The sequence below is a fragment of the Emys orbicularis genome, chromosome 15 (assembly GCF_028017835.1).
Source record: "Emys orbicularis isolate rEmyOrb1 chromosome 15, rEmyOrb1.hap1, whole genome shotgun sequence".
Taxonomy (NCBI): Eukaryota; Metazoa; Chordata; order Testudines; family Emydidae; genus Emys; species Emys orbicularis.
This window is the reverse complement of record NC_088697.1, coordinates 12,702,671-12,715,683: the sequence shown is the minus strand read 5'-3', so window position 1 is coordinate 12,715,683 and position 13,013 is coordinate 12,702,671. Positions and strand designations below refer to the sequence as shown.

At 48.3% G+C, this 13,013-nt stretch overlaps 1 protein-coding gene across 1 annotated transcript; it reads right to left on the bottom strand.

Moving 5' to 3' along the window:
* Positions 1-254: 254 nt before the first annotated feature.
* LOC135889201 (zinc finger protein 436-like) lies at positions 255-12,093 on the bottom strand. The gene is made up of 4 exons (XM_065417037.1): positions 12,060-12,093; positions 1,904-2,017; positions 866-1,528; positions 255-697 (listed from the first exon to the last, which is right to left on the bottom strand). Exons 1-4 carry the CDS (start codon positions 12,091-12,093, stop codon positions 255-257), a joined length of 1,254 nt encoding a protein of 417 aa, XP_065273109.1.
* Between the last annotated feature and the right edge of the window lie 920 nt (positions 12,094-13,013).

Genomic DNA, 13,013 nt, shown 5'->3' with positions numbered 1-13,013 from the left:
ACATCCCTTGTAGGAGGGTCACAAACTCCCATGATCCAGAGGACTATGGAGTTGACAGAAAGGACTATGGAATTCAACCCCAAAAAGGTGGAGCTGCAGAAGGCAAAAACAGACAACTCTCCTGGGGGAGCTGAGGGACCACAGTGAAGGAAATGGTGCAAATAGCTTTAAAGTTCACTATGTGGCAATTAGCAAAACTATTAAAGATAAAAACAAATCTTTTGTCGGCTCTAGACAAGGTTTTTATGGTGTTCCTATCTCTTGTGGATTCTCTGATGATAAAGAAGGGCTGAGCTCCGAGTGAAGCTTTTCCCGCACTCACTGCATTCATAGGGTCTCTCTCCGCTGTGGATTCTCTGATGCGTAATAAGGGCTGAGCTCTGAGTGAAGCTTTTCCCGCACTCACTGCATTCATACGGTCTCTCTCCGCTGTGGATTCTTTGATGTGTAATAAGGGTTGAGGTGTCAGTGAAACTTTTCCCACACTCATAGCATATGTAGGGTCTCTCGCCTATGTGAATTCTCTGGTGTGTAATAAGGGTTGAGCGCTGAGTGAAGCTTTTCCCACACTCACAACATTCATAGGGTCTCTCCCCAGTATGGATTCTTTGATGTGTAACAAGGGTTGAGCTGGCAGTGAAGCTTTTCCCACACTCATGGCATTCATAGGGTCTCTCTCCTGTGTGGATTCTCTGGTGTGTAACAAGTGTTGAGCTGTCAGTGAAGGTTTTCCCGCACTCACAGCATTCATAGGGTCTTTCTCCTGTGTGGATTCGCTGATGATAAATAAGCGCTGAGCAATTACTAAAGTTTTTCTGGCACTCGCAGCATTCATAAGGTCTCTCTCCTGTGTGAAGTCTCTGATGTGTAATAAGGGTTGAGCGCTGAGTGAAGTTTTTCCCACACTCACAGCATTTATAGGGTCTCTCCCCCGTGTGGATTCTCTGATGTTGAATCAGGGCTGAGCTGTCAGTGAAGCTTTTCCCACATTCGCTGCATTTATAGGGTCTCTCCCCTGTGTGGATTCTCTGATGCTGAATAAGGGTTGATCGGTCAGAGAAGTTTTTCCCACATTCGCAGCATTCATAGGGTCTGTCCCCTGTATGGATTCTCTGATGCCTAGTAAGGGCTGAACTCTGAGTGAAGGTTTTCCCACACTGACTACATTCATAGGGTCTCTCTCCTGTGTGGATTCTCTCATGATTAATAAGGTCTGCACGTCTACGGAAGTTTTTCCCACACTCCGTGCAGGATTTTTTTCTCTCTCCTGTGAGGATTCTGTGCTGGCCTGTGGTTCCCTTGAGGTCCTTGTGAGTTCCCTGACTATTAATGGATTTACCCACTTTCTCTTCTGGCTGGTTTCCCTGCTGCCTCTCTGGCCTGTGCTGACTCTCACCACTTTTTTGCTGCTCATGACTTCTGGACACCTTCCGTTTGGATCTTCGCAACAGTACCCCGTGCCGTTCCACATGCTCAGCAGCCTTCTGCTGAGGAGTCTGCTCCTCATTCTCACTCACCAGCCCACCACCTGCTGGGACAGAGAGAGAAAAACCTCACCTATAGGAATGGGAACGAGGAGAGGAAACCAAAATAAGTGCTGGAGAAGGAAAGGGGGGGAATCAGAAAGTGAATTCCCCCAAACTCTTCCCCATAAGGGAAAGAGGAGGGGATCAATTCTGTTTCCACATCCTATCCGAACACTCAGGATGAAGGGAGGTCAGGAAAGGAGCTACTGCCAGGTGTCAGCCAGGATGGGTAGGAAGCCATGAGTGATATCTGCCCTGAGGATATTGCACCCGCTGGGGACAATCCTGGACTGAGAGCGTTCACAAGATCCTTGTAGGGAATCCCAGCTCTTTCCTTCAGCCACTGACAGTTTTAAGTAGGTTTAATGATTCTTCACCTGTGAGGGCACCTCTCAGGATCTCTTGTTCCTCTGAGCCCTGGAGGTCTGGGACCCAGGGGTCGTCCCCGTCTTCCAGCTGGGAGATCACATCAGGTTTAGAAACTGGAAACCCTGCTCAGGGGAAGAAAACAAGGGACATCAGATGAATTCATGGGACATTTGTCACAAAGAAATGTTCTATTATTTTAAACCCAGCCCATTTTAAGGGAGTAAAAAACCAGGGCCAGCTCCCCAGAGGTGCTAGACTCTCTGCTTCTGAGGGACTTAACTAACCCCATCTCTGCTGGGAACATACACAGCCAGACAGTCATCATCAAGGATGGTCTAGACAGTATTTGGTCCTGCCATGCGGGCAGGGGACTGGACTCAATGACCTCTCGAGGTCCCTTCCAGTCCTAGAATCTATGAATCTATGAATCAAAGGGGCTCCTAAAACCCAGGCAAAGTAACTCCATGTCCCAGACTGTGAAGACTCCAGAAAGAAAGGAAATCCCCCTAGAAATGCTTCTTACTGGCGGAGAGAGAACCAGAGACAATGAAAGTCACAGGAAGCTGAAACTGGTGAGCATGGGTTTGGGGGGATCAACACAGCAAGGAACAGCAAGGAGCAGGCATGTCCCAGAATGCAGTATGTCAGGGGTATTATTAAGGCTAAGATTTGTCACTGGGGTCACAGAATCTGTGACGTTCAGAGACTTCCATATCATTTTCTGCTTCAGCCCTGGGGTGGCAGGACAGGAGCTGTCAGCTGGCCGAGGGACCCCCGCAGCTCCCAGTCACCAGGGGCGGCAAGGGGAACCCCACAGCTTCCCAGCCACCGTGGGCAGATCCCGCAGCTTACCAGCCACCTCAGGTGACAAGGGGGACCCCAGAGCTCTCAGCCACCACTGGCGGTGGGGGCAGGGAAATGGACCCCCCCAGCAATGGTGGGTGCTGAACCCTCCTCCCTCCCCATTTTGTCACAGTTATTTTTAGTAAAAGTCAGGGACAGGTCACGGGCTTCTGTGAATTTCTGTTTATTGCCTGTGACTTGCCCATGACTTTTACTAAAAATAACTGTGACAGAATCTTAGCCTTAGGTATCATATGTCAGGAAAGCACATTCTAAGGAAGTAGGGAATCTAGCAAGTCAGGTGTAGCGGAAGGGAGTCTGAATATCTCCCAGAGTGTGGTTAGGCCTACAGAATTAGTTTCAATAACTCAGAAACAATAGATTCTGCTTCCTCTGGAAACGGAGAATGTGAAAACGATGAATCAGGCCATGTGACTTTAGGAGGGACTGATTCAAAGATCCAAGAAGCCTACAGGGAAAACTGATTGTGAATACTGCAGATGAGTCCCCAGAAGTTGCACTAACAACCAATGACATCAGCAAGAAAGTGCACATTTGTGCCAGGGACGGGTTGTCTTGCCGCTGTGAGGAACAGAAGATGTCAGAAATGGTGGCTGGGTCACAGCGTGTAGGGAAGAGATGTGTGTGTTGGGGGGAAGGCACTAAGTAGCAGAGAGAGGTGAAAGTGAAAATAACATTTGAAAAAAATATGTAAAATAAAGTGAAACTGGACTGGAATAAGAATGGAATGAAGGCTCTAAATCAGGGTTCAGCAACCTTTCAGAAGTGGTGTGCTCAGTCTGCATTTATTCACTCTAGTTTAAGGTTTCGCGTGCCAGTCATACATTTTAATGTTTTTAGAAGGTCTCTTTCTATAAGTCTATAATATATAATGAAACTATTGTTGTATGTAAAGTAAATAAGGTTTTTAAAATGTTTAAGAAGCTTCATTTAAAATTAAATTAAAATGCAGAGCCCCCCAGACCGGTGGCCAGGACCCGGCCAGTGTGAGTGCCGCTGAAAATCAGCTCACGTGCCGCCTTCAGCACGCATGCCATAGGTTGCCTACCCCTGCTCTAAATCAAATGGCTCCTAGCTCCCAGATCCTCAAAACCTTCTTTTCCTTTCACACTGCAGGTGCCCCTTGGTCCAATTCCTCCAACCCACTGTGACGGCATTGGAGCTGGGGAATATTGATGAATACTGCAAGATGACCTGGACATTGGGATATTTACCATGGGAATAAGTTGGTTTAGTTTAATAGGGGGCTTAAAGGAAAACAAGCAGGAAGGGAAGAAGATTGGCTTATGGCATCAAACTCCCTACATCGCCTACTCCATGGCATCCCCACCCCTTCCCGCTGCCTCCAGCCCTCCCAACTCACAGGATCTCTACACCCCAAACCTTCATCTCCATAGCCTACCAACACCCAGACCCTTCTCAACTCCCCAACAGCCTCACTCCCCCTGCCCTGAGCCTCCCCATTATTATTTCTATTACCCGTAGCACCTCATAGCCCAAGCATGGCCCAGGCTCCCGTTGTGCTGAACATTTTACAAAGACAGAACAAAAGGACAGTCCCTGCCCCAAAAACAGCTGACTAGCCAAGAACAGGACAAGAGACAGATGGAGACAGACAGACACAAGGAAACAATAGGACAATGTGTGTCACTAGGGGACTAGATGTTGTAATGTCATTGTAAGTGTCACGGAGAAGGAGATCGTTAAGGAGGGTTGGGAAGGAGAAGACTCAGCTAGTCCATGGATGTGCAGGGGCAGCTCCGTTCAAAGCCCAAAGAGCAGCATGGGAGAAGGCACGAAGGGAATTGTTTGAAAAGGTAACAAGTGGGTGATGGTGTGACGAAGTGGGGAGGTTTCTTCGTTTCCTTGTTTCCTATGGGGGTATGGTTTGCATGCAGAGGGGGTGGGACTCAGTTTCCCTGGGTGTTACTGGTTTAACGAGGTGAGGGGAGAGGGAGTTTGTTGTTACAGAGGACCGGAGAGGGAACTTGGGACCCCAGCCGATGGCCTGGAGAATGGAGACCCCGGCGACTGGTGACCTGGAGGCCCAGCTCAGGAGTCACAGCTGGTTCTGGCCAGTGGGAGGACAATGGGCTGTGAAAAGAGGAGAGGAGGCCCAGGCGACCCTGTTTATGACCCTGTTTCCCTGGAGAGAAGACAATGGACAGAGGCGGGGCTTGGGGCCAGTGATATCAGATGCCCAGCTGGGAAACAGGGGGGCTCGGGGCTGGAGAGAGGGGGCAGGCAGAGCCCACCAGTATGCTGGGGAGACTGGGCTGAGGGAGGCCAGGCCTGAGGCCCGGAGAGTTTCCTGTGCTGTGTTAGTTGCTCAATAAACCCTCCTGTTTTACGCTGGCTGAGAGTCGCTCTGGTCTAGAGAACAGGGTGTGTGGGGGGGGGCATTATTCCCTTTGGGAGTAGAGGCCCCGGGGGTCCAAAGCGAGGGGACTCCCTGAGGGGGCCCACGGCAGAGACAGATGTGCTAAGGCTCAGAGAGGTGCAGCTCCAGGAGGTGGAGAGAGTGGACCCCCGAGAAGGGCTGTCACACTGAAAGGGGCCGCACGGGGCCAAGAGTGGGCACAACCTGTGAGTCCATGACAGATGGAGGCTGGCATCATGGGCCGTCTGGAGGTGGGAGTCGGCATCTCAACACAGAACAAGAGATGATACGTCAGGTGGGGATAGGCTGGGATGGGCCCTGGCAGTGAAGATAAGCAGCTTGTTTGATGTGCTAGAGACGGGGCAGTAAGTGGAGGGATTCAAAGAGAGTGTTGTGTCCTGGATTGACTAGGTGTGATATGCCCCGGCCTTCAGTGTGCTAGAACCTAGACATAGCTGGAATATATTCGATGATTCTTAGGTTAGTCTGGTAAAGCAAAACTTAACACAAAGCTCATTTGATCAGAGTCATCTGCCCGGCTTTCCCAAAGCCTCCTCCGTTTCATCTCTCCCTGTCTCAGTCTCTCTGCCCTGGACAACATCAGCCTTAAAGCTCAGTCTGTTCACAACTAATCCCTTTGTGCCAAATAGCAGTCCTGCTGGGTTCCCATCTTCTGGGAACTCCCCTTGGCTCCCAGGCATGATGAGTTAATGTCCAGTCCTTAGATCTCCCATTGTCTCTCCAGGGCACTTCATGTAGGGACAGTTCTTGATAGTGTCTCCATGCCAAACTGCATAGACTTCCATTACTCCAACAGCCATTACTTCCCCTCTCCCAGAGAAGGAATTAACTCCTTCACACCCAGTGGGTAAAAAAGCAAAGTCAGAGGGGAAGCTGAGTCATGCACCAGCTCTATTGTTAAGGTTCAGACCATTCTAATCACACTAAAATGCACATGCTGACTCAGATTATCTTGAAATTTGCTGCTCCTCATGGGGATGTGGGGCAGGGTTAGTGGTCCATATAGGAGATTATTTGATGAAGAGGTTCCCGAGAAAAAGTTCTCGCCAAAAGAAGCTGTTTACAAAGTCACTTTTCTGCACAGACCTGGGGCTCAAAGTATGGCTCTAATTGTCCCCGGATTGATCTCAGCCACTTGGCATTTATCTCAGCTAGCACATAGTACCTACTGTCTTTCTGGGGGAGCAATATCGAAAAAGTTAATAACTAAAGAAATTGGAACTTCAGATTAGCATCAGCCAAACTGACAAGTTGAAGAAATAGAAATGCACATGTGAAGCAAGGCTCAGGCTCTGCTAAGAACATAAGAACATTAAGAACGGCCACACTGGGTCAGACCAATGGTCCATCTAGTCCTGTCTTCTGACAGTGGCCAATGCCAGATACCCCAGAGGGAATGAACAGAACAGGGAATAACCAAGTGATCCATCCCCTGTCGCCCATTCCCAGCTTCTGGCAAACAGAGGCTAGGGACACTTCACAGCATCCCTGCCCATCCTGGCTAATGGCCATTGATGGACCTATCCGCCATGAACTTATCTAATTCTTTTCTGAACCCTGTTATAATCTTGGCCTTCACAACATCTCCTGGCAAAGAGTTCTACGGGTTGACTGTTCGTTGTGTGAAAAAATACTTCCTTTTGTTTGTGTTAAACCAGCTGCCTATTCATTTCATTTGGTGACCCCTCGTTCTTGTGTTATGAAAAGTAGTAAATAACACTTCCTTATTTACTTTCTCCACACAAGTCATGATTTTATAGACCTCTATCATATCCTCGCTTAGTTGTCTCTTTTCCAAGCTGAAAAGTCCCAGTTTTATTAATCTCTCCTCATATGGAAGCTGTTCCACACCCCTAATAATTTTTGTTGCCCTTTTCTGTACCTTTTCCAATTCCAATTTATATATATTTTTACATGGGGCAACCACATCTGTACGCAGTATTCAAGATGTGGGTGGACCATGGATTTATATAGAGGCATTTTCTGTCTTATTATGTATCCCTTTCTTGATGATTCCCAACATTCTGTTCGCTTTTTTGACTGCCGCTGTACATTGAATGGATGTTTTCAGAGAACTATCCGCAATGACTCCAAGATCTCTTTCTTGAGTGGTAACAGCTAATTTAGACCCCATCATTTTATATGTATAGTTGGGATTATGTTTTCCAATGTGCATTACTTTGCATTTATAAACATTGAATTTAATCTGCCGTTTTGTTCCCCCGTCACCCAGTTTTGTGAGATCCCTTTGTAGCTCTTCTTAGTCTGCCTGGGCCTTAACTACCTTGAGTAGTTTTGTATCATCTGCAAATTTTGCCTTCTCACCATTTATCCCCTTTTCCAGATCATTTATGAATATGTTGAATAGGACGGGTCCCAGTACAGATCCCTGGGGGACACTACTATACCTCTCTCCATTCTGAAAACTGACCATTTATTCCTACCCTTTGTTTCCTATCTTTTAACCAGTTACCAATCCATGAGAGGACCATCCCTCTTATCCCATGACAGCTTACTTTGCTTAAGAGCCTTTGGTGAGGGACTGTTATGGGGTATACTTGCCCCACACTTGACAAGAAAGGGTTAAGCCCACACTCTGGGCAGAGGAAGCCACACCCCCTCACCGCTGCTGGGCATGTGCCAACAGTTGCTGCAGTATAAAAGGGACCGTCCCAGCTCATTGTAGGTGGACGGCCATAGAGGGAGGAGGCACCTCAAAGGCTCTAGCCTGGGAGCAGCTGGAATCCCAGACCACGGGATCCAGAGGTGCCGAGACCCCAGCAGATGCCCAGATACCTGTGGATGCCCAAGGGAGGCTGCAGCCACCAGGAGCAGTGCAGGCTGAGCAACCCAGAGACCCTGAAGACGTCCAGACCACAGCATCGGGGGAAAAGGTAGGAAGTAGCCCAGGGTAACTTGACAGTGGACCAGTTAGTGAACCAGATCTTGAGTCAGTGTGTTTCGGCCACTTGCCACTGCCAGGGCCCTGGGCTGGGACCCTGTGGGGAGGGAGGGCCTGGGTCCCCCTACCCTGGCCGCCAACCCCTGCCCCCAGGTGGCGGCCCACCTCCATGACTCTGACCACTAGGCCGCATAACCGTGTTAAGGAGGTCAGCCATACTGACTGTGGCCATTAGCCCATCCTGCCCTGACAGCGAGGGCAAGCAGATGAACTTAACCGCAGGGCCGCGATACCCTTGCCCCACCCCAAAGGGGGACAGGGTGTACTTGCCCTGTGACGGGCACCTTGTCAAAGGTTCTCTGAAAATCTAAGTACGCTCTATCCACTGGATCACCCTTGTCCACATGCTTGTCGACCCCCTCAAAGAATTCTAGTAGATTGGTGAGGCGTGATTTCCCTTTACAAAAACCATGTTGACTCTACCCCAACAAATTGTTTACATCTATGCATCTGATAATTCTGTTCTTTACTATAGTTTCAACCAGTTTGCCTGGTACTGAAGTTAGGCTTACCAGCCTGTAATTGCCGGGATTGCCTCTGGAGCCTTTTTTTAAAAATTGGCATCACATTAGCTCTCCTCCAGTCATTGGGTACAGAAGCTGATTTAAATTATAGGTTACAGACTACAGTTAGTAGTTCTGCAATTTCACATTTGAGTTCCTTCAGAACTCTTGGGTCCCGAGGGGTTCCAGCAATCTATTCTCACAATAATTGGTTGGCTCAAAGGGACATGCTGTGGCATTTGAACCTAAGCTTCACCATACATTTCGGTTTCAGCCTCACCACTGACAGCTTTCTTTCATACTGTGGCAGTTCCTTTGGAAGTTTTGCATTGATAACAATATTTCTGGATTAAGAGAAATATTTTTCAAAGTGCTCGAAGATCAGTATGCAGACTCTGGTCTGGTCTGCACAGAAAAGTTTTCCCAGAAAAACTATTTTGATTAGTTAGGGGTGTGATTTTTCAAATCCCTGACATGACTATGCCAGGAAACGATCTAGCATACACACAGTTATAATGGGGGGGAGGGGGAAAAGTCCATTAAAAAAAATCATGGAAATTAAGTGACCATAGCTTCATGAATGCAGAGTTACGGTTGCCTAGTGCTGCCTCGTGCCCTTCCAGCATGTGGACAGTGGCTACACTTAAACCTCTGAAAACCATGAAATGAAGAGTTAAAGGACATGCCATTCCTGCAATGCAACCTTAACTCTGCCCCCACCCACTAACACAGGAGCTGGCAATCGCCACTAGGAACAGGTCAGCCAGGGTGGTGCAAAGTTAACAAATTACCAAGGGAAGTGGTGGATTCTCCATCTCTTGAAGTCTTCAAGTCAAGACTGGATGCCTTTCTGGAAGATGTTTTAGTCACACAAAATGTATTCAGTTTAGTACCGCAGCAAGTGGATGAAATTCTCTGGCCTACATTATACAGCAGATCAGACTAGATGACCTAATTGCCCCTTCTGGCTTTAAAATCTATGAATCTAGAATAGATACGAGGAAAGACTATGAGAATCATCGAACTGGAAGGGACCTCGAGAGGCATCTAGTCCAGTCCCCTGCACTCATGGCAGGACTAAGTATTATCTAGACCATCCCTGACAGGTGTTTGTCCAACCTGCTCTTAAAAATCCCCAATGATGGAGATTCCACAACCTCCCTGGGCAATTTATTCCAGTGTGTGTGTTGTATTCCACAGATTGGAATACCAGCTGTGACGCCGTATGGAATGTGTGGAACACATTGTGATAGTGTTGATACCGGTATTATAAAATTGCAATGAATCTGACCAGATAGGTGGTGCAAGGTATCTGCAAAAATGTTAGAATGTGCCAAGTGTGATGATCTTGTTTATATGTTTGTATCACCTTTGTATTATGAGTTACAGATATGTATGGTATGTCTGTATTTCCAAACTTGTGCCGTGTTTCTGAGTGACACCCCCAGACAGATTGGCATCAGTACTGCCTAGCCTGTTCGATGGTCCATCCAGGGTCATCAGCTATACAATAAACCCATTGAAAGGAACCAGGGAAGACACCTTATGAGTCAGCAAAGCATGTGGTATGCCTGTGGACAGAGAACTCTAAGGCTTTTCCATGCCCTGTGCTGTGAAGCTTGTGTTTGGGACAAAGGAAGTACAAGTCACACGGCAAAAGGAATATAAAGGGCAGCTGCATCATCTCCATTTTGTCTTCAATCCCGCTTCCTAACTCTAGAGCAACTTCTCTACAAACTGAAGCATTGAATAAAGGACTGAACAACCCATCCAAGCTGTAGATGCGTTCCCCAGCAAACTCACTGACACTGCTAAGAACCTGATATATGGACTTTGAAGTCTTATGTGTATATAGATTCATAGACTCTAGGACTGGAAGGGACCTCGAGAGGTCATCGAGTCCAGTCCCCTGCCCGCATGGCAGGACCAAATACTGTCTAGACCATCCCTGATAGACATTTATCTAACTTACTCTTAAATATCTCCAGAGATGGAGATTCCACAACCTCTCTAGGCAATTTATTCCAGTGTTAAACCGCCCTGACAGTTAGGAACTTTTTCCTAATGTCCAACCTAAACCTTCCTTGCTGCAGTTTAAGCCCATTGCTTCTTGTTCTATCCTTAGAGGCTAAGGTGAACAAGTTTTCTCCCTCTTCCTTATGACACCCTTTTAGATACCTGAAAACTGCTATCATGTCCCCTCTCAGTCTTCTCTTTTCCAAACTAAACAAACCCAATTCTTTCAGCCTTCCTTCATAGGTCATGTTCTCAAGACCTTTAATCATTCTTGTTGCTCTTCTCTGGACCCTCTCCAATTTCTCCACATCTTTCTTGAAATGCGGTGCTCAGAACTGGACACAATACTCCAGTTGAGGCCTAACCAGCGCAGATTGCTTTACCATTTAACAACTCTCTTCTTGTTCTCTCTTTTTTCTTTATGATAAACCTTTAGTTTTAGATACTAAAGGATTGGCTGGCAGAGTAGTAGTTTGTGTAAGATCCAACCTAACATTGTCCTGGCAATGTGGCTGGCCCTTTGGGGTTCAGAAGAATATTTTGTATAGTGAGCAGAGCTTTTAAAGTAACTTATCACTGTACTGGACCTAGGTGCTGATTGGGAGCCAGAGAACTGGAATGCAGCAAAGGGGGCTGTGTGATTTGTTTTTGTGGGGGATCAGGAGCAGAGTTTGTGACTGGCTGATGAGTCTAACTTCAGTGTTGACCACCAGTTTTGGGAGCATCTGCTCTTCTTTTTGCAGCCTGCCTTGACCGTGGTGTTTTCAGTGAGGGCTGTGCCAGGCACCCCGGGTCAGACCAGCATTTATCTGCATGCACTCCAGCTATGTGCACTTTGGCAGCTGTAGCTGTAAATGAACGGTGAGGGATTAACTGGAGCAGCTTGGCAGAGCTGTGAGTGTGGTATGCAGAGAGGTGCATGTGAACCCTAAGGGACCTAGTCTGCCCCATTTCAGTGCGGAGTGTTGTAAGTTGTGTCAGTAAATGTATACAAAGGTGTGTTCTTGCCATGGGGATTGTCAGCACTCCGGTGGCGTACATGCTAGTGGTCTCCAGGGCTTAGTAAGGGGTAAGTGAAGGCGATGACTCAGAAGGAATCTCAGGGAGAGGGTAAGGGCAGCCTGAGATGGTTTATGTGGAACAGGCTCAGTGCAGACCAAGCAGCTTCTGTTCACTACATCAGACCTAAACCCGCGTTTTGCCTTAGCAAAGAGAAGACGTTAGACTCTGCGCTATACTGCTCCTGGGCTCTGTTCCCACAGTGCTCTGTAGCAGGGCAGGGTACAGCGCTGGTGTGCGTGTCACCGGCATCTTGGGGTGATGCTGAAACAGGGCAGAGTTGAGTTGCATTGTGGGGGTGACGTGAAACGTAACTCTTCATTTCCCATTACTATAACCAAGGGGACGGGAATCCTTACCCAGCGAGGTCACAGTCTCATAGTTCTCCTGCATGATGGCTCTGTAGAGGGCTCTCTGAGCGGGGTCCAGCAGAGCCCCCTCTTCTCTGGTGAAATACACAGCCACCTCCTCGAAGGTCACTGGCCCCTGAAAGAGCAAGAGTCCCACACTCAGTACCTGCTGCCCCACTATTCATGGGGCAGCAGGGCCAATCAAATGGAAGCTCTGGGAGGCTCACAGTCAACAGAGTCCCATCCCCACCCCACACAGGCATCAAGGTGAGGGGAGAAAGAGAGAGCCCCTCGTATCCCCTAGAAGACACAGGGGCAAGCGTCTTCACGTTCATCACACACCTGCTAGCCAGAGGCTGATACAGGAGATGGAGCCCCCAGCAGGGCCCAGGGACAACTCCCTGGTGGGAAGACCAACCCGCTCCTCATTGCCAGCAACTGGATGTAAGGGGACAGGACATCACACAAACCTTCTTGAGCGCGCCCCCTCAAATGTCATTGCAGCCTCTCATTCAGGCTCCAGCACTGGGAGTCTGGTCAGTTTTCCCAACCAGTCCGGGGATTTATTTCCTGTTCCACAAACCAGGGAATTTCCACCCCCTGCCCTATGGGTCTGTTCCCAGAGTCTAGGCCCCAAGTCCCACAGGTTTGTCACACCCTGTCTCCCTCCTTTCTCTACCATAGGCACTTCCTTCCCCCCTCCCATCTCCAGACCACATTCCCCAGAAGCTCCCACTGCCTATATATTTACGGTTCCTCTCCCTGCAGCAACTACTCAATAATCCCTCCCTGAACTGGTTTGCCGACAGCCATTTCCAGCTGTTGTCTCATGGGAGGGTTTGGAGTAAAATATGGATATCATTCTGTACTCTTTCATATCAAGAAGGGCAACGGGGGAGATTTCAGAGCAGGCTTCATTTAATTTCACATCAAAATTGCCCCAGGCTCTTCCCTGCAGAGAGA